At 40.7% G+C, this 19,279-nt stretch overlaps 2 protein-coding genes across 2 annotated transcripts in view; both read left to right on the top strand.

Moving 5' to 3' along the window:
- Positions 1-9,099, top strand: part of cep152 (centrosomal protein 152) — a 50,685-nt gene extending 41,586 nt beyond the window's left edge. Inside the window, exons 24-28 of the mRNA XM_084334985.1 lie at positions 3,270-3,354; positions 4,745-4,827; positions 5,086-5,242; positions 7,586-7,689; positions 7,774-9,099. Coding sequence (XP_084191111.1) covers positions 3,270-3,354; positions 4,745-4,827; positions 5,086-5,242; positions 7,586-7,689; positions 7,774-8,495 — 1,151 coding nt within the window. The 3' untranslated portion in view covers positions 8,496-9,099. The remainder of the gene's footprint in view (positions 1-3,269; positions 3,355-4,744; positions 4,828-5,085; positions 5,243-7,585; positions 7,690-7,773) is intronic.
- A 3,275-nt stretch (positions 9,100-12,374) lies between these two features.
- The window catches only part of slc27a2b (solute carrier family 27 member 2b), a gene marked incomplete at both ends in the record, with an annotated part of 34,258 nt that continues 27,353 nt past the window's right edge, over positions 12,375-19,279 (top strand). Inside the window, one exon of the mRNA XM_084335161.1 lies at positions 12,375-12,717. Coding sequence (XP_084191287.1) covers positions 12,375-12,717 — 343 coding nt within the window. The remainder of the gene's footprint in view (positions 12,718-19,279) is intronic.

Genomic DNA, 19,279 nt, shown 5'->3' on the forward strand with positions numbered 1-19,279 from the left:
ATGGCATCAATACATCCATTGCGGCATTGGATAGCTGTGCGTATTCCACCTCAACGGAAATCCAGAAATCAGCCAGCGGCTTGGACTGAAACTCTGTCTTTAAGGTTCGGTCGCTTGACAGTTCAACAAGCGCGTCCTCCAGGTCGGATGGCAGGTGTGATGCTGTTGTTACTGTGAATGGGGATCTTATCCAGTCATGCTGTTCTGGTGCTGTTTCCTCTGGGAAATACTTTTTAAATCGTTCAAGAAGGGCTTTGAGGTGAGTGGTTATGGACATCTTCACTGTGTTCACACTGAGTTCATTTTCCTCCATAAACTCATCCAGCTCTGGAAACATATCAATCCGGCCCATTTTTACCCGTGCAATCCAACGCTCGAGTTTCCTCATGAACGCTAGTATTTTGTCATTGAGCGACATGATGCTTGTATTTTCACCCTGTAGTGAGAGATTAAGTCTATTCATTTTTATCAAATATGCCAGACAGATAGGCTAGCCTTGTTATCCAGCCAGGATCGGAGAGGTGGGCAGCGAGCTGGGGCACATTCTCCGCCAGAAACAAGCGCACCTCAAACAGGCACATGAGGACATTTCCTCGTGAAAGCCACCGCTCAGTATGGAACAGCAGGCATTCGTGCTCAGAGCCCAGTTCGTTGCAGAGAGGTGCAAACAGCCTGGTGTTGAGTGGATGAGATTTTATATATATATATATATTTTTTTTTTTTATCTACTTTTTCTCCCCATTTTCTATTTTTCTCCCATCCCAATTTCGCTGCCCCTGTTGCTTCCTGATTCTGCTGTACAGGCGCACCAACCGACCTGTAAGATTTGCTGTCCACAACGTACGATCCCCACCCGCCGGCTTTCCCACCTCCTAATACTGCCAATTGTATTAGTATGAACGACCAGCCAAGCCGGAAGCAACGCCGAGAGCTGGGCTCGAACCCAGCATCTCCTGCGTTAGTGGTGAGCGCCTTGCCCACTGCGCCACTTAGCCGCCCGAGATTTTATATAGTTGACTATTTTTATGGCTGTGTCAAGAACACCTTTAAGCTCTGCATCGAGCGTTTTGCCCGCAAGAGCTTCTCTGTGAATGATACAATGTGTGAACTTCACGTGAGGTGCCACTTGCAAGACTCTGGCTTTCAGTCCTTTATTTTTCCCCAGCATCGCCCCAGCACCGTCGGTACACACACCAACACACTCCTTCCAAGACAGTCCCTCCTCTTTCAGTTTCTCATCCAGTTTTAGGAAAACATCCTCACCTGTGCACGTTCCCTCCAGTGCAGTGCACATAAGCATGTTCTCCTCCAGTTTCCCATCAAATGTGTACCTCACAAATACAAGCAGCTGGGCACAGTTCTAGTTGCAAAGCACATTTGCCTTGCTTCACTCTGTCAATAAGCTGACACTTGATGTCCTGGGCCATATCTGTGATGCGCCGGGCAATTGTGCCGTTCGAGAGCGGCACTGATTCAATTTCATCATTTTCAATGTTGCACCTCGTTGACAACATTACATGTGAATCCATATTGGATATATTCCTCACGATATTTTCAACTCTTGGACGAGGTAGGCTGGTCCAACTTTGGTTGGGTGCTTCTTTGGGTCGGACTCGGCCCTGGTCCCACATCATCCACATGGCTACTTTGACTATCGCCTCCTCCCAATCCCGTGTCCCCTCCAGTAGCAGTTGATGGCCTTTTTGGCGGTGGAACTGCTTCTCCGCTCTCCTCCGCTGGCTTCTCTGCTTTTGGCCGCTATTAACCAACGTTTCATTTAGAATTTGAGCTAGCTAGCAACAAGTATACATTTGCCAATCTCCGACCGTAATTCAAATGACCACAATATGTGTCGCGCCGTACCTGTCGCATGCATTATGTATACGGACCATGGAAATTCATAGGCTGAATATTATTTATTATCAGCATTTTAGATATAATATTTTACATTTCAAGAGCATTTCTTTTTACCAGTAATGTATTTTAAAATATATAAAAAATATATATTAAAAAAATATATAATAATAATAAAAAAAAACATTTATTCTGGAACATTCTGGAAATCATCTCACGGCCCCCCTGTGGCTGCTCGTGACCCCCACTTTGGGAACCACTGGTATAGATACAATTTTTATCTAGAGCAGGGGTTCTCAAACTTTTTTATACCATGCATATTTATTAGAAAATGAAATTACAGCACTGTTATCAATTAAATTAATTCATATTATCAACAATAGCGACGGAATTGTTTCTGTATACACATTTATAAAACGAGGCATATTTAGCCAAAATATGTTGCCAGAACATGAAAAGAAAATGCGCTCACGTGCGCTTTGGCGGAGATCCGCTGCTACTCTGAAAATCTGCCCGCACAGAGGTATGTTGATGAGAAGCATTACACAACACTGGGTACTCGTTCCAGACTGATATCCAGAATTTTGCGAGGGCCTGTTGTCCAGTGAACTTGATTTTCAGTAGCTCGTCACACGAAAAACGAATTACCCCAAAATCTCCGCTGATTAACCTGTAGTGTCACTAACAGAGTTTCGTAATCCAGCTCATTATCAGCACATTTCTCCAATCGGTTGTTTTTGTCTGCAAGGAAAATCTGCGCTTCTTCTCTGAGTTAAAAAAGGCGATTTAATACGCTGCCTCGAGATAGCCACCTCGCTTGAGTGTGGTATAGCAGCTGGCTATGTGCAGAGCCCATTTCATCGTGACCAACCGCCACCGCTTCTGACAACAAACCTATCCATTGCGAGTCCAGGTTACACACAAAAGACCACACCCCCGGCCCCCTCCCACGATTATACATGCGCAGGATGTAGTGAGATGTGTATTGGAATACTGTGTGTCGGCCTCGGTTGATGAAGGGGTGAGACATGGCAAATACACACAGCTGCTGGGTGGAAAACTCTATCTGAGTTTTTTTTCTTTTTTGCCAATGCGCGACCCGTAGTTTGAGAACCACTGATCTAGAGTAATCTTTTTTTTATATAATACATCCACAGAGCTTCTAGAAAGGTGCGGAATAAAAGTGTTTGTTGTCTGAAAGCAAATCTCGACAATAGTTTGAGTACCGGTACTTCAATTACTCATTCCATGACCTTCCAGACCCAAGCAGATATTTGTACATCTATATTGGAATATTCATTATTCATTTATTATTTTCCCCTGTACCGTGTCACATATTTCCTAAGGGATGTTCTCTCCAATGACCTGCTGTACATCTGTCCCACTGGGATTCACCTCTATCTGTTGTTTTATAGATGAGCACGAGGCCGGCTTACAGCAGCTGAAAGAGGACCATCTGCTGAAGCTGGAGGACGTGAAAAGATCCATAGGATCCTCGGGGTCTGTATTGTAGGGCGATGTGACTGAAATATCATATGATAGGTGTGTATTGTAGGGCGATGTGACAGAAATATCATATGATAGGTGTGTATTGTAGGGCGATGTGACTGAAATATCATATGATAGGTCTGTATTGTAGGGCGATGTGACTGAAATATCATATTGTAGGGCGATGTGACTGAAATATCATGATAGGTGTGTATTGTAGGGCGATGTGACTGAAATATCATGATAGGTGTGTATTGTAGGGCGATGTGACTGAAATATCATATGATAGGTGTGTATTGTAGGGCGATGTGACTGAAATATCATATGATAGGTCTGTATTGTAGGGCGATGTGACTGAAATATCATATTGTAGGGCGATGTGACTGAAATATCATGATAGGTGTGTATTGTAGGGCGATGTGACTGAAATATCATGATAGGTGTGTATTGTAGAGCGATGTGACTGAAATATCATATCATGATAGGTGTGTATTGTAGTGCGATGTGACTGAAATATCATGATAGGTGTGTATTGTAGGGCGATGTGACTGAAATATCATATCATGATAGGTGTGTATTGTAGGGTGATGTGACTGAAATATCATGATAGGTGTGTATTGTAGGGCGATGTGACTGAAATATATGATAGGTGTGTATTGTAGGGCGATGTGACCGAAATATCATATCATGATATGTGTGTATTGTAGGGCTATGTGATTAACTTAGTTTGTGGTGGCTAAGTGGCGCAGTGGGCAAGGCGCTCGCCACTAACGCAGGAGATGCTGGGTTCGAGCCCAGCTCTCGGCGTTGCTTCCGGCTTGGCTGGTCGTTCATACTAATACAATTGGCAGTATTAGGGGGTGGGAAAGCCGGTGGGTGGGGATCGGACGTTGTGGACAGAGACTCCTACAGGTCGGTTGGTGCGCCTGTACAGCAGAATCAGGAAGCAACGGGGGCAGCGTGAGCCTCCCGCGCGTTACTCCTCGCTGCTGAGAGATCGCGCTGTACAGGTGAAAAGATGCGACAGCTGCCTCCTCGTGTACCGGGGGGGACACGTGATGCAAGGCTTGGTCCACATTGCAGCCGACCAGTGGGAGGCATGGTCTAACAACGTTCGAGACAGGGGAGGGTAGAATTGGATCATACGAAATTGGGATGGGAGAAAAATAGAAAAATGGTGAGAAAAAGTAGATAAAAAAAAAAAATTACAGTTTGTGTATGTATATATATATATTATATTTCTTTTGTATATTTATCTAACATATCTAAAATATGTATATATATATCGTGGATGACGGTATAGTAAAACAGTATTGATCTTTCTCTTTGCCTTGATCAGGTGACCTTATCACACAAACTGAACTGTGACTGACGTTAATAAACGCGTTCCTCTCCCTCACAGGAGCACTGATCACCAGCGAAGTCTTCAGTCTGGCCTGGAGGAGATGAAGCATCAGTACTTGATGGCTGTGGAGAAGATCAAAGGTTGGTAATGTTGCATGTGACTTCAAAGGGTTCAGATCAAAAGAAATGTAAAACCCCACAACTGTCATGGCGTGGATAGATTTTGTTTACCCATCTTTTCCAATACCCCTATCTGATACCAAGATAAATTTACTTTTTGGCGCACAGAGGCATGTTGGAAGCTCCCATCCTGAAAGATGTCTGATCCGTCTCTGGTATAGAACACCTTCATGTCCACTGCATATGAGAGCTTGGTTTGCATCTGTTGCTGTGTGGCAGGAGACATGCTGCGCTACCTCCAGGAGAGTAAGGAGCGCGCGGCGGAGATGATCCGTGTGGAGGTGCAGAGGGAGAGGCAGGACACGGCCAGGAGGATGCGCTGCTACTACCTGACCTGCCTGCAGGAGCTGCTGGAGGACGGAGGACAGACTGCAGGGTGAGCAGCTAGAAGGGAAAGTGGTGTTGAAGATGTCCTCCCTAGGGTGTGATGTCATTCAGCCATCCTGGTCTCCACCAGAGTGCAAAGTGTCTCTAACACAACATCCACTTTTGCCGTTCAATAGCGTCATCAACACTAACATTAGTGATTAGACGCTAGAGCTAAGCTATCAAATGTTACAGCTAATGCTACTGTAGCTAACCTCATCAAAGACTGTGATGTTACCATGCGTTAGACCTTAGCTAATGTATTAACTCTTTCAGTGCCACTCACGAGATTTCTCTGGGCTTTTTTTATAGGTGGTTGCGTGCCACTCACGAGATTTCTCGGAATTATTATTATTATTTTTTTTTTGCGATCTGAAAAATTATTGCATCACCCGAGCCTACCCGAGTATAGCCGAGCTGCGCCGGTGATCACTGTGGAAAAAAGCGCCCCCTGTCGTCTCCCAGATGACATAAGTGATTTTGGAATGGACTCAATGAAAATGAATGGGGAAAAAAATCCGGTACTCCACATTTTCCAGTTCACTGATCCAGCCGGGGTTACCACAGTTAATTCTGGAGCCTCAGATCCCCGCGGATCATGGAGATCAGTGTCGCGTTGGATCCATACACGTATCGATTTTTTCGAATGGTGATCAGGAATTGGAATATAACAGTTGGATACCATCTGATGTCAGGTAAGGACTCTATGTTATCAGTGGTAGGATAATCGGAGTAAGTTTGATGAAGTTATAAGCTGTTTTGTGAAATGTCTTCTTTCGGTTTCACTGTAAAAGTCTGTGAGGAAATCAACGGAGCGATTATCAGTGCGCGGCCGTAATGTGCTTGCATGCACGTATAATATTGATCATCTAGCGTTTATTTGAAAACGATTCATAAAAAGGCTGACGAATATCAACGTTGTGGAATATTCCACTAAAAGACGATTTTCATAGAATGCTCCAGAATGAGCTGTTTTTTATATCAAAACGGGGGCTTTTCTAACTGCTCTGAAACGGAAACGACGCGATAAAAAAACAATCTGCCTTCACAGCACTGACTGGAAAATAGTCTTTGATAATGCGATGGGCAGATTAGACACATAGCCATAATTTAAAACATAGATTAGGCGATATATTAACGTTAACATTGGCGCCGATGGTGGCATTCAAGCGGTAAAACGGAAAACCAGGCGTGGCACTGAAAGAGTTAAGTGCATATTCTTGCTCTAGTATACTATTTTCTAGTAGCTAATTGAACCAGAAGCTGTGCACTAGTGCTGCACGATTAATCAAATTGCAATTATATAACCAGAAAACATTTGAGATTTATTTACATAAACGTGTGTGCGAGTGAAAGCCGACAACTTCTCTCATTAAATATCCAAACCTGAGCCGTTAACGAGCTGTATACTGTTGAGGCCAAAATGATTAGCCCCCCTTGTGAAATCAAACAAAACCCTTGATTTCTCCATGGAAATTACCATTAACAACAAGTGTTTATAGTGTATTTGTTTCCAAAATAATAAAGACAAAATGTCCACTAAGTTTGATTAGGATATTTTATTAGGAATTAAAACAAACGTCAAAAAAGAATTAGCCCCCTGGCCATTAATGGTCAATAGTGTACCCTTTCTGAGCCACAGCTGAATACAACCTCTTAGAGTAGTTCTTTACTAGGTTGGCACAAGTCTCTTGAGGGATTTTGGCCCATTCTTCCATTGCAAATTGTTCCAGCTGGTCCAAATTGCGTGGTTTCCGAGCATGGACATTCACTTTGAGCACCCGCCACAGACAGATTCTCAATAGGATTAAGATCTGGGCTCTGTGCAGGCCACTCCAGGACCTTAGTTTTGGTGTCCTTTTAGGAACTGTTGGACCAATTTTGATCTATGCTTTGGGTCATTGTCTTGTTGGAAGACCCAGCGACGACCTAAGCCTAGACTTCTTCATATTATACCTCAAAATGTCAACATAATTTTCTTTTTTCATGATGCCATGCACCCGAAAAGGCTCCCTGTGCCTGAGGCTGAAAAACAGCCCCACAGCATGATGCTCTACCACCATGTTTAACTGTGACTTCCAAAACTCATCTTTACCTTTCAAATGTTCACGGGAAAACCTCAGTCTGGCTCTGATGTGCCGCTCTTTGAGTAAAGGGGTTCTTCTGTGACAATGGCTCTGAAGCCCACCACGATGAAGTGTTCCTCCCTCTTTCACCAAATCGTGCAGCCCTACTGTGCAGCATTTCACTGGGGGGTAGACCAGGAGGACCCAATGATGTCCTACATGGGGGAAGACAAATTTAATGACATGTTCCTTAATTTGCTTACCTGTTTCATCCTCTTTTCCTTTAGTGCAGAGAAGAAAATAATGAACGCTGCTAGCAAGCTGGTGGCTATGGCCAAAGTGTTGGAGACTCCTATCAAAAGGAAACCTGGAAAGGACCAAGGCTTACCGAGTGAGTCTCGTACGCAGAAATAGCACGACATGGAAAACGTCTGATTTGAATTCCCTGATATGTAACGGTGTCATGTGTTGACAGCTTTGTTGAAGGCTGCATTTGCCACCGATAACAGCCCAGGTAGAAGTGCAGGCTTCAAGAAGAACCTGTCCACAGCACTGCAAGTCTCAGAGACCAGGCCTGAGGAGTGGACCCTCAGAGACGAGATTCGCACCGATCTATCTGCCCTCGCTGCAGTGAGGACTAAGCCTTTGAGTAAAGCCACTCGCCACGACTCTGATCATCTCAGGAAGAAGAGCAGGGAGGTGTGTCTGCAGGAGGTGTGTCTGCAGGAGGTGCACTCTGGTCAGCTCAGGAAGAAGAGCAGGGAGGTGTGTCTGCAGGAGGTGGACTCTGGTCACCTCAACCATCACCTCCTCATCCAGGAGCCTCCTGTCAAAGACCAGGGAGAGAGTGACTGGAGCCTGGTCAGTAATGGTTCACTCCCCCACTCTGGCAGGAAAGTGGAGCCCGCGAGAGCGGTTTCTCGGTGCACTGCGTCTTCTGACAGGTCGGGAGAGTTTGGAAGTCTCACGCCGGACGACTCCGACATGACAGTCTACGAAGAGATTCACAAAATTCTACCTCACGCCAAAGCTTTGAGTCACCCCCCCGGCACCAAGACGAGCGCACGCGGGGGGCCAGCCGGCTCTGAGGCAGGGAAACGGCACGTAGCACGTTCTAAGACTCTGTTCTCCACGCTGAAGCAGTGCCCGCAGTCAGTGGACAGTGGCTTTGGCAGTCCTTTCTTTGAACCAAAATGATGGGAGGAACTATGAGTCTGAGGTGAAATATTGACGCTCACTGGGTAATACTGTCTGTATGAGAGCCACTGGTGCCTTATATTGCAATTACAATGCATCGCGTTTACACAGGGTGGAACCATTATAATAACCTCTGTAGTGTGCTTGCCTTGCAGTGAATGTTTACATTGAAATGTGTTTTGATGAGTAGTATATCCGTTAGTGTGAATGAAGTACAGGAGCCATATCCATCTTCTGAGAAGGAAGTCCTGGTCCCTTCAGGCATCTCAGTCATTTGGATTTGAAAGGCAGCACATAGCACACTAGATCTTGGAGGCCAATAAACAACACTCCTATTTTGGGAGGTTCGATAAGGACTGTTACCAAAGTTATAATCCTCCACCCTAAGAGATTTCACATGATTTGCACAATTTTCTGTCTAAATTTGGGAACCTTACATTTCTCTCAAGTTGTGTGTTTATGTGTGAGATGCCATCAACACATTCTGGAGATGTTTGACACGATTTTGTTTTGCTGCTCTAAATTATTTGGTCATTGTTTTTGTATTTTAGATTATTTAATGAAATATGCTGTGCATAGAAGTTAATAAATACTTTTTTACCAAGTGGTTGTGTTTTCTATTCCTGAAGATGTCGTGACATGATCCGACAGATAAACACCAGCTCACAGCGCTGATCTAGAGGCCAGTTTGTGTCGTATGTCGTAAATACATTTAAATAACATAACATGTTTTCAATTTATTCCAACACTTTAACTATTATGTTAAGTACAAAAGCCCTAAGCGGCCGTACATTCATACATTTTATTTACTCCGTTTTCTCGTGATAACGCGATAATTATCTCGTTATCACGAGAAAACTGACTTCGTTTTCCCGTGATAACGAGATAATTATCGCGTTATCACGAGAAAACAAATTAAATCGGATTAATTTATTTCAGGGGGGTACATGACATACAGGTATACACAGTACTGTTACATTTGCGACATACAAGATATGCAAATATACAGTACTGTTAAACAGAGATCCTAACAGAAAATATACATACGATGGGGAGGAAACTGTACATTAGGAGGGGGTGGGAGGGGTTTGGACATACAGGGGCCAGTTTCGCGTTGCAGCCTCCCGTAGCCAGGTGCTCTTTGAGAGCTCACTTTGATTGCACTTTGAGGCACATTAATGTGTATATATATTATCTGTAACAGCAAGGCATAAAGCTATTTCAGCCTGTGTCAGGCCTTGATTGAAGAGATATGTGACGCAGTGATCAATATTCTCCTGCTTAGCCCCTTTCGTGACTGTGATGCACCGAGTGCATCATAGTCACGAACGGGGCTACCTGCTCCTCTGACATTGCGACACTGAATGATGTTTCCTGCAGTGATTTAATATATAGACTATCGTTTCGTTTTCTCGAGATCTCGAGAAAATTATCGCGTTATCACGAGAAGGGCTGGGCGATATGGAAAAAAATCATATTGCGATAACGATATGATAATGTTATCATATTTCTCGATATCGATAATTATCGAATTGTTATAAGTATAATTTTATTTATTTATTTTTTAAACAGATGTATGTTTATTTTGCAGCAATTCTTTGTCATTGCCGCCATCTTTAGTGTTACATCCCCTCACACTCCAGTTCTCGGGCTGCAGCTGGTTTAAAAGCGAAAGTAAACCGGCTTCTCTGCTGGCTGTGGCTCCAGGGGAGTTGAACAGTTCTGGCTCTGCTAGTTTATTTTCGATCTTTTTTGGTGGACAAACCACCGCACATGTGCACCGTGACTCGTGACTGGAGTCTAGTTCTGCTAGCACACATAGCCTACTGTGTACAGAAGGTTTCAAACTGTATTTAAAATTAGAAAGCAAACAAAATAAATGGACAAGAGAAAAATAAATCTCAATTTGGTCAGTATTGTCATTTGGACAAGCAAAGCCATTACTTTAAGTTGCAGGCAAGAAAGACAAGTCTGTCCACTGTCTCTGGTTTTAAAACTGCCCTGTTGCAGGTCACATAAAAAAAAAAAAAAAAAAACGATTTTTTTTAAATTTCGATATCGATTATTAAAATATATCGCGATATTTATCGTTATCGTTATATCGCCCAGCCCTACGAGAAAACTCATTAAATTAACTCGTTATCACAGGAAAACAGCAAATAAAATGTATGAATGTACAGCCTCTTAGGACTTCCGTAGTTAAGAGTATTTTAACAACTATATTAATGTTTAATATGTTGTGCTTTTTCTTTGTGATGACCTCATGAGGGCTGCCATATGGTACATTAGGTAACTACCGGTACTGTACAGTACATTAGGTGGACTACCGGTACTGTACATTAGGTGGACTACCGGTAGTACATTAGGTGGACTACCGGTACAGGACATTACATTATGTAGTCTACCGGTACAGTACATTAGGTAGTCTACCTGTACTGTACAGTACATTAGGTAGACTGGTACTGTACACTACATTAGGTAGTCTACCTGTACTGTACAGTACATTAGGTAGTATACATGTACAGTACATTAGGTAGACTGGTACTGTACAGTACATTAGGTAGTCTACCAGAACTGTACAGGACATTAGGTAGACTACCGGTACGGTATAATAATGCAGGACCTCTTTAGGGGGTCTTTATTCGGCATGCAGCGAACTGGACATGCAATTGGAGCGGCACACACACACCGGGATACACACACATGCATTGTCTGTCGCCGATGCGATTGAGTCTCTGCGCCTAACCCATCCCGCCGTCCTTCCCCCCCATGGGCAGCCGGGAGCAGATAGGGCGTCAACATGAGCCGCGCCCCGGGGACCAATCCAAGTGCTCCTGTCCGTCTTCGTCAAGGACGCCACAGCGTTAGCAATCTGTTGTTGTGCATGTTTTTCCATTGGGTTTCTCTTATCGGGGGAGGGGGGAACCCTTGCGAGCACGGGGAGAACATGCAAACTCCACACAGAAAGGCCTGGGAGATACCCCACCTGGGTACCTGGCATCATGGAAACCTCTGGTCCCCAAGCGGGAATCGAACCCTGGACCTTCTTGCTGTGAGGCGACAGTGTTAACCACTACACCACCGTGCCGCTGCCAGTAATAGTGAATAGGAAATAGGAAGATTATCAGACTGCAACCCAGTCTGGTACAATGTCATCAAAGTGACATTTAACCCAGAATATATTTTAGACATTACTTGCCCAATAATAATGCAGAAGGTTAGGTGTAGGCATTCCTCCCTCCATCCTGTGTGTCTCCAAAAAGCCCTACTAATGCTTGGCTGCTTATTGTTCCACATACATTTGGAGAGGATTCTATCAATTAAAGCTAATTGTTTCTTTGGAATGAAAATGTTTTGGAAGAGGTATAGAAATGTAGGGAGTGTTCATTTGAAACAAATCGATGCCATTGACGTTGTAGCTCATTCTAAAATCGTGTTTACATTTATATCTATCAAAGGTGTTAGGTATAAGGAGACAGTTGAAAGATACATGAACCACTAATGAGACCTGTACCTAAACTAGTGAGAGCTCACTTTTGAACAGCAAAGTTGATTAAATCTGACTATTGATTAAATTTTACAACCCCTCGCCATTTAGTTACTTAGTTGTATGTTAAACACTCGCCCTATTGCTGAAGTACCGCCACGCCCACTTCTTAATTGCACAAGAACAATATAACCATTATAATACTTAACAATTGACCACAGCTTTCACCTGTGTGACATTATTTTCCACGACCTGCGGGATAGATGGACATGTTGGGTTGGATTGTAGGCCTGAGCGCAGCGTTCCTGCTCGCGTTTCTAACCCGCCGCTATCCTTACTTTCTGAAAGATGTACAGTACATGGTCAGGATATTTAAAGTGGGACACCGTCTAATGACATTTAGGAAGAATAATTACACTATTCTAGACCGCTTCCTAGACTCTGTGAAGACGCAGCCGCACAAGCCGTTCATCCGCTTCAACGACGAGACGCACTCGTACCGGGAGACCGACGAGCAGAGCAGCAGGGTGGCGAGGGTTCTGCTGCAGAGCGGCCTGGTGGCGCAGGGGGACACGGTCGCGCTGTTCCTGGGAAACGAGCCGTTTTATATCTGGCTCTGGTTGGGTTTGGTTAAAATAGGTTGTTCTGCAGCCTTTCTGAACTACAACATGAGGTCTAAGTCGTTACTTCATTGCCTTTCCTGCAGTGGAGCACGAATACTGATCGCTGCCGAAGGTAATGTTTCAAGTTTTGTTTTATTTGTCACATATATAAAGTACAGTGAAATGCTTGGTTCATTCATATAGTAAAAATAAATATAGAGTCCGTCCAACCACTATAGGGCCTACAATATACAAAATGCAAAAAAAAAATTAAATGCAAAATTTTGGTATATACCATACGGGACTGCGGTCAAGTGAGCCGTCTTTTGCTTTTGCGTGGTCAAGTGAGCCGCTCTTGTTTTTCGAGTGCGCGATTAGTTCCAGGTTTACGGTAATGCATTAAAACAAGCCTGGGACGCTGTTGTAATGAACCGACGTGACTTTTGAACACAGTCTCACAAGTAGATCTTACAGAAATACTTAATATGACATTGAATGCGCATCGAATCAATAGGACGTTTAGTCTAATCAATAGGACGTTTCGTATGTGCAGTATTATTGAACATCGAATCAATAGGACGCGCAGTATATTCGATCACTAAACTAAAGCTACAGACAATTCCACAGAGGAACACTTCCGGTGAGGATTTCAAAGTAAAGGATGGCATGTGGTTCATTTCTATTATTTCATAAGTAGTTTATTACACTGCCATGTTTGTACTTAATACTTCTCAAGACTACTTGCACAAATAATATTAACTACTTTTACTGTGTACTTTGAGTAATTTGAGTTTCAAAGTCCTTTTTATAGAACAATGAGTATTTTCGACTAACTTTGATGTGGGATAAAAAAAGATTTTCCCATAAGCACTTTATGAAACTGCCATGGTTGTACTTAGTACCTCTTAGACTACTTGTACAAATTATATGAAATATTTTTACTGTGTACTTTTTGAGTAATTTGAGTTTCAAAGTCCTCAGAATCAGCATTTTCGACTAACTTTGATGTGGTATAAAAAAAGATTTTCCCATAAGCACTTTATGAAACTTCCATGGTTGTACTTAGTACCTCTTAGACTACTTGTACAAATTATATGAAATATTTTTACTGTGTACTTTTTGAGTAATTTGAGTTTTAAAGTCCTCAGAATCAGCATTTTCGACTAACTTTGATGTTGGATAAAAACAATTCTTCCCATAAGCACTTTATGAAACTGCCATGGTTGTACTTAGTACCTCTTAGACTACCTGTACAAATTATATGAAATATTTTTACTGTGTACTTTTTGAGTAATTTCAGTTTCAAAGTCCCCAGAATCAGCATTTTCGACTAACTTTGATGTGGGATAAAAAAAGATTTTCCCATAAGCACCTTATGAAACTGCCATGGTTGTACTTAGTACCTCTTAGACTACGTGTACAAATTATATGAAATATTTTTACTGTGTACTTTGAGTAATTTGAGTTTCAAAGTCCCCAGAATCAGCATTTTCGACTAACTTTGATGTGGGATAAAAAAAGATTTTCCCATAAGCACCTTATGAAACTGCCATGGTTGTACTTAGTACCTCTTAGACTACCTGTACAAATTATATGAAATATTTTTACTGTGTACTTTTTGAGTAATTTCAGTTTCAAAGTCCCCAGAATCAGCATTTTCGACTAACTTTGATGTGGGATAAAAAAAGATTTTCCCATAAGCACCTTATGAAACTGCCATGGTTGTACTTAGTACCTCTTAGACTACTTGTACAAATTATATGAAATATTTTTACTGTGTACTTTTTGAGTAATTTCAGTTTTAAAGTCCCCAGAATCAGCATTTTCGACTAACTTTGATGTGGGATAAAAAAAGATTTTCCCATAAGCACCTTATGAAACTGCCATGGTTGTACTTAGTACCTCTTAGACTACGTGTACAAATTATATGAAATATTTTTACTGTGTACTTTTTGAGTAATTTGAGTTTCAAAGTCCCCAGAATCAGCATTTTCGACTAACTTTGATGTGGGATAAAAAAAGATTTTCCCATAAGCACCTTATGAAACTGCCATGGTTGTACTTAGTTGCTGAGGAATGTCTGACCATGTATCTACATGAGTCCTTACGAAGTTCCGTATCTGTAGATAGCGGAAAAAATTTGTTGACAGTAAATCATGTTTGTCCCTTAGTTGCTCGAATGATAGAAACTGGCCCCCTTGGTACAAGTCCTTCAAGCACCCTATACCCTTCACCTTCCACTGTGCAAACCCTTGATCCATAGTGGATGGCTTAAAGGCATGGTTATTACCGATTGGAGTGTCTGTATACATATTTGGAGCTTTCAAGTATGTTTTAATCTGTTTCTATACCTTCAAGGAGCTATGTACTATAAAATTCCCTTCATATAGTGATTTGTTTATCTTGACGGCTATTCAAAAGGGCTAGGAGAGAGGTTCCCTGACAAGCTGCTTGCTCCATTGAGAGCCATGCAGGAGTAACCTCCTCCATGCCCTCCGTAAGGTTAGCACTTCTCCAGAAAGCCATATTGTTTAAATGTGCAGACCAGTAGTAACATCTGAAGTCTGGAAGACCAAAGCCACCCTCATTTTTTGTTTTACATAAATGTTTTTTGCTAATACGTGCAGTTTTATTCTGCCAAATAAAGGGGATTATAATCGAGTCTAACTTTTTGAAATACCACTGTGGTATGAATACTGGAATTGACTGAAAGATGTATGTAAATCTCGGAAGAACCACCATTTTAATAGCGTTTACTCTCCCAACCAGTGACAGTCTTCCGAAAATCTATATTCTGTTTCAACAGTTTTATTTTTAATTTCCAATTCTCTTCAAGTAAAAGTTCAGGTTTTTTAGTAACGGTCACTCCTAGGTAAGTAAATCTATCTTTGGTAATCTTAAAAGGGACAGAGTTCAATGAGGAGCTATCCTTATTTAATTGTACTGGCATTAATTCACTTTTATCCCAATTAATTTGAAAACCTGAAAGAGAGCCAAAATAATTAAACAATTCCATAATTGGAGGAAGGGACTCCTGTGGGTTAGATACGTATAACAAAATGTCGTCTGCATACATTTTCTTGTAATTTTAATTATGTATATTTTTGGGGCCCCCTTTGGCTGTGGGTCTGGTGGCCGTGGGCTCTGACTGCCGGGGGCCGTGGTTGGGGGTCTCTGCGGGTCGAGGCATTAAAGTGGTGTGATGCTTTGGCCCGCGTGGGCGCCGGACTCCGGGTCCTCCGGGTTTGGGGTTCGCGGCTGCCGGGCCTGGGGATGGAGGGGGCTCAGGAAGCCCTTTTTTATTTTATTTTTTTATAGTAAATGTTTTATTTTCCTTATACTTTGTGACAGCGTATTTGAACTGGATATGTATGCAAATGTATAATCTGTCTAATTTATTGTCTAATCATTGTTGGGTTAGTTTATGTTTTTGGATGTCTTTTAGGTATTATTGTTATTATTGTGTTGTGAGTTGTGATGTTTCATGTTTGAAAAATGGAAAATAAAAAAAATTTGATCACAAAAAAAGGTGTGTATTTATGACCATAGAAGCACAAGAAAAATATGAATGCATACATACTGTAAATGTTACAGTATGTAATGTTAGTCTATGCATTAATATTTTTTGTAACTTATCCTAGGTTATGGGACAGTCCACAGAAAAACTGACTAATGCTGTCTCTCTGCCACTCCCCTGAAATGCTATTATATATATTGAATATAAAGTGTTGTCAACATATAACTGTAATGTGGGCTGATTAATACAATTATGCTTGAGTGTTTAACAACTGCCGTGATATGGCTAATGTAAAAGAATATGTCATCAGTATAAAGTAATATAATGTAAATATTAAAGTAGCAGACATATAAATGATATAACGCAACAGTGATCAATACCAAAACAATTGCTGTAACAGTAGTAGTTCTGCTGTTCTGTCCCGCTGAAATCATCAAAGTTAGTCGAAAATGCTGATTCTGGGGACTTTAAAACTGAAATTACTCAAAAAGTACACAGTAAAAATATTTCATATAATTTGTACAAGTAGTCTAAGAGGTACTAAGTACAACCATGGCAGTTTCATAAGGTGCTTATGGGAAAATCTTTTTTTATCCCACATCAAAGTTAGTCGAAAATGCTGATTCTGGGGACTTTGAAACTCAAATTACTCAAAAAGTACACAGTAAAAATATTTCATATAATTTGTACAGGTAGTCTAAGAGGTACTAAGTACAACCATGGCAGTTTCATAAGGTGCTTATGGGAAAATCTTTTTTTATCCCACATCAAAGTTAGTCGAAAATGCTGATTCTGGGGACTTTGAAACTGAAATTACTCAAAAAGTACACAGTAAAAATATTTCATATAATTTGTACAGGTAGTCTAAGAGGTACTAAGTACAACCATGGCAGTTTCATAAGGTGCTTATGGGAAAATCTTTTTTTATCCCACATCAAAGTTAGTCGAAAATGCTGATTCTGGGGACTTTGAAACTGAAATTACTCAAAAAGTACACAGTAAAAATATTTCATATAATTTGTACAGGTAGTCTAAGAGGTACTAAGTACAACCATGGCAGTTTCATAAAGTGCTTATGGGAAGAATTGTTTTTATCCAACATCAAAGTTAGTCGAAAATGCTGATTCTGAGGACTTTGAAACTCAAATTACTCAAAAAGTACACAGTAAAAATATTTCATATAATTTGTACAGGTAGTCTAAGAGGTACTAAGTACAACCATGGCAGTTTCATAAAGTGCTTATGGGAAGAATTGTTTTTATCCAACATCAAAGTTAGTCGAAAATGCTGATTCTGAGGACTTTGAAACTCAAATTACTCAAAAAGTACACAGTAAAAATATTTCATATAATTTGTACAGGTAGTCTAAGAGGTACTAAGTACAACCATGGCAGTTTCATAAGGTGCTTATGGGAAAATCTTTTTTTATCCCACATCAAAGTTAGTCGAAAATGCTGATTCTGGGGACTTTGAAACTCAAATTACTCAAGAAGTACACAGTAAAAATATTTCATATAATTTGTACACGTAGTCTAAGAGGTACTAAGTACAACCATGGCAGTTTCATAAGGTGCTTATGGGAAAATCTTTTTTTATCCCACATCAAAGTTAGTCGAAAATGCTGATTCTGGGGACTTTGAAACTGAAATTACTCAAAAAGTACACAGTAAAAATATTTCATATAATTTGTACAGGTAGTCTAAGAGGTACTAAGTACAACCATGGCAGTTTCATAAGGTGCTTATGGGAAAATCTTTTTTTATCCCACATCAAAGTTAGTCGAAAATGCTGATTCTGGGGACTTTGAAACTCAAATTACTCAAAAAGTACACAGTAAAAATATTTCATATAATTTGTACACGTAGTCTAAGAGGTACTAAGTACAACCATGGCAGTTTCATAAGGTGCTTATGGGAAAATCTTTTTTTATCCCACATCAAAGTTAGTCGAAAATGCTGATTCTGGGGACTTTGAAACTCAAATTACTCAAAAAGTACACAGTAAAAATATTTCATATAATTTGTACACGTAGTCTAAGAGGTACTAAGTACAACCATGGCAGTTTCATAAGGTGCTTATGGGAAAATCTTTTTTTATCCCACATCAAAGTTAGTCGAAAATGCTGATTCTGGGGACTTTGAAACTGAAATTACTCAAAAAGTACACAGTAAAAATATTTCATATAATTTGTACAGGTAGTCTAAGAGGTACTAAGTACAACCATGGCAGTTTCATAAGGTGCTTATGGGAAAATCTTTTTTTATCCCACATCAAAGTTAGTCGAAAATGCTGATTCTGGGGACTTTGAAACTCAAATTACTCAAAAAGTACACAGTAAAAATATTTCATATACAGGTAGTCTAAGAGGTACTAAGTACAACCATGGCAGTTTCATAAGGTGCTTATGGGAAAATCTTTTTTTATCCCACATCAAAGTTAGTCGAAAATGCTGATTCTGGGGACTTTGAAACTGAAATTACTCAAAAAGTACACAGTAAAAATATTTCATATAATTTGTACAGGTAGTCTAAGAGGTACTAAGTACAACCATGGCAGTTTCATAAGGTGCTTATGGGAAAATCTTTTTTTATCCCACATCAAAGTTAGTAGAAAATGCTGATTCTGGGGACTTTGAAACTCAAATTACTCAAAAAGTACACAGTAAAAATATTTCATATAATTTGTACACGTAGTCTAAGAGGTACTAAGTACAACCATGGCAGTTTCATAAGGTGCTTATGGGAAAATCTTTTTTTATCCCACATCAAAGTTAGTCGAAAATGCTGATTCTGGGGACTTTGAAACTGAAATTACTCAAAAAGTACACAGTAAAAATATTTCATATAATTTGTACAGGTAGTCTAAGAGGTACTAAGTACAACCATGGCAGTTTCATAAAGTGCTTATGGGAAGAATTGTTTTTATCCAACATCAAAGTTAGTCGAAAATGCTGATTCTGAGGACTTTGAAACTCAAATTACTCAAAAAGTACACAGTAAAAATATTTCATATAATTTGTACAGGTAGTCTAAGAGGTACTAAGTACAACCATGGCAGTTTCATAAGGTGCTTATGGGAAAATCTTTTTTTATCCCACATCAAAGTTAGTCGAAAATGCTGATTCTGGGGACTTTGAAACTCAAATTACTCAAAAAGTACACAGTAAAAATATTTCATA

The sequence above is a fragment of the Notolepis coatsorum genome (assembly GCF_963971535.1).
Source record: "Notolepis coatsorum genome assembly, chromosome: 18".
Taxonomy (NCBI): Eukaryota; Metazoa; Chordata; class Actinopteri; order Aulopiformes; family Paralepididae; genus Notolepis; species Notolepis coatsorum.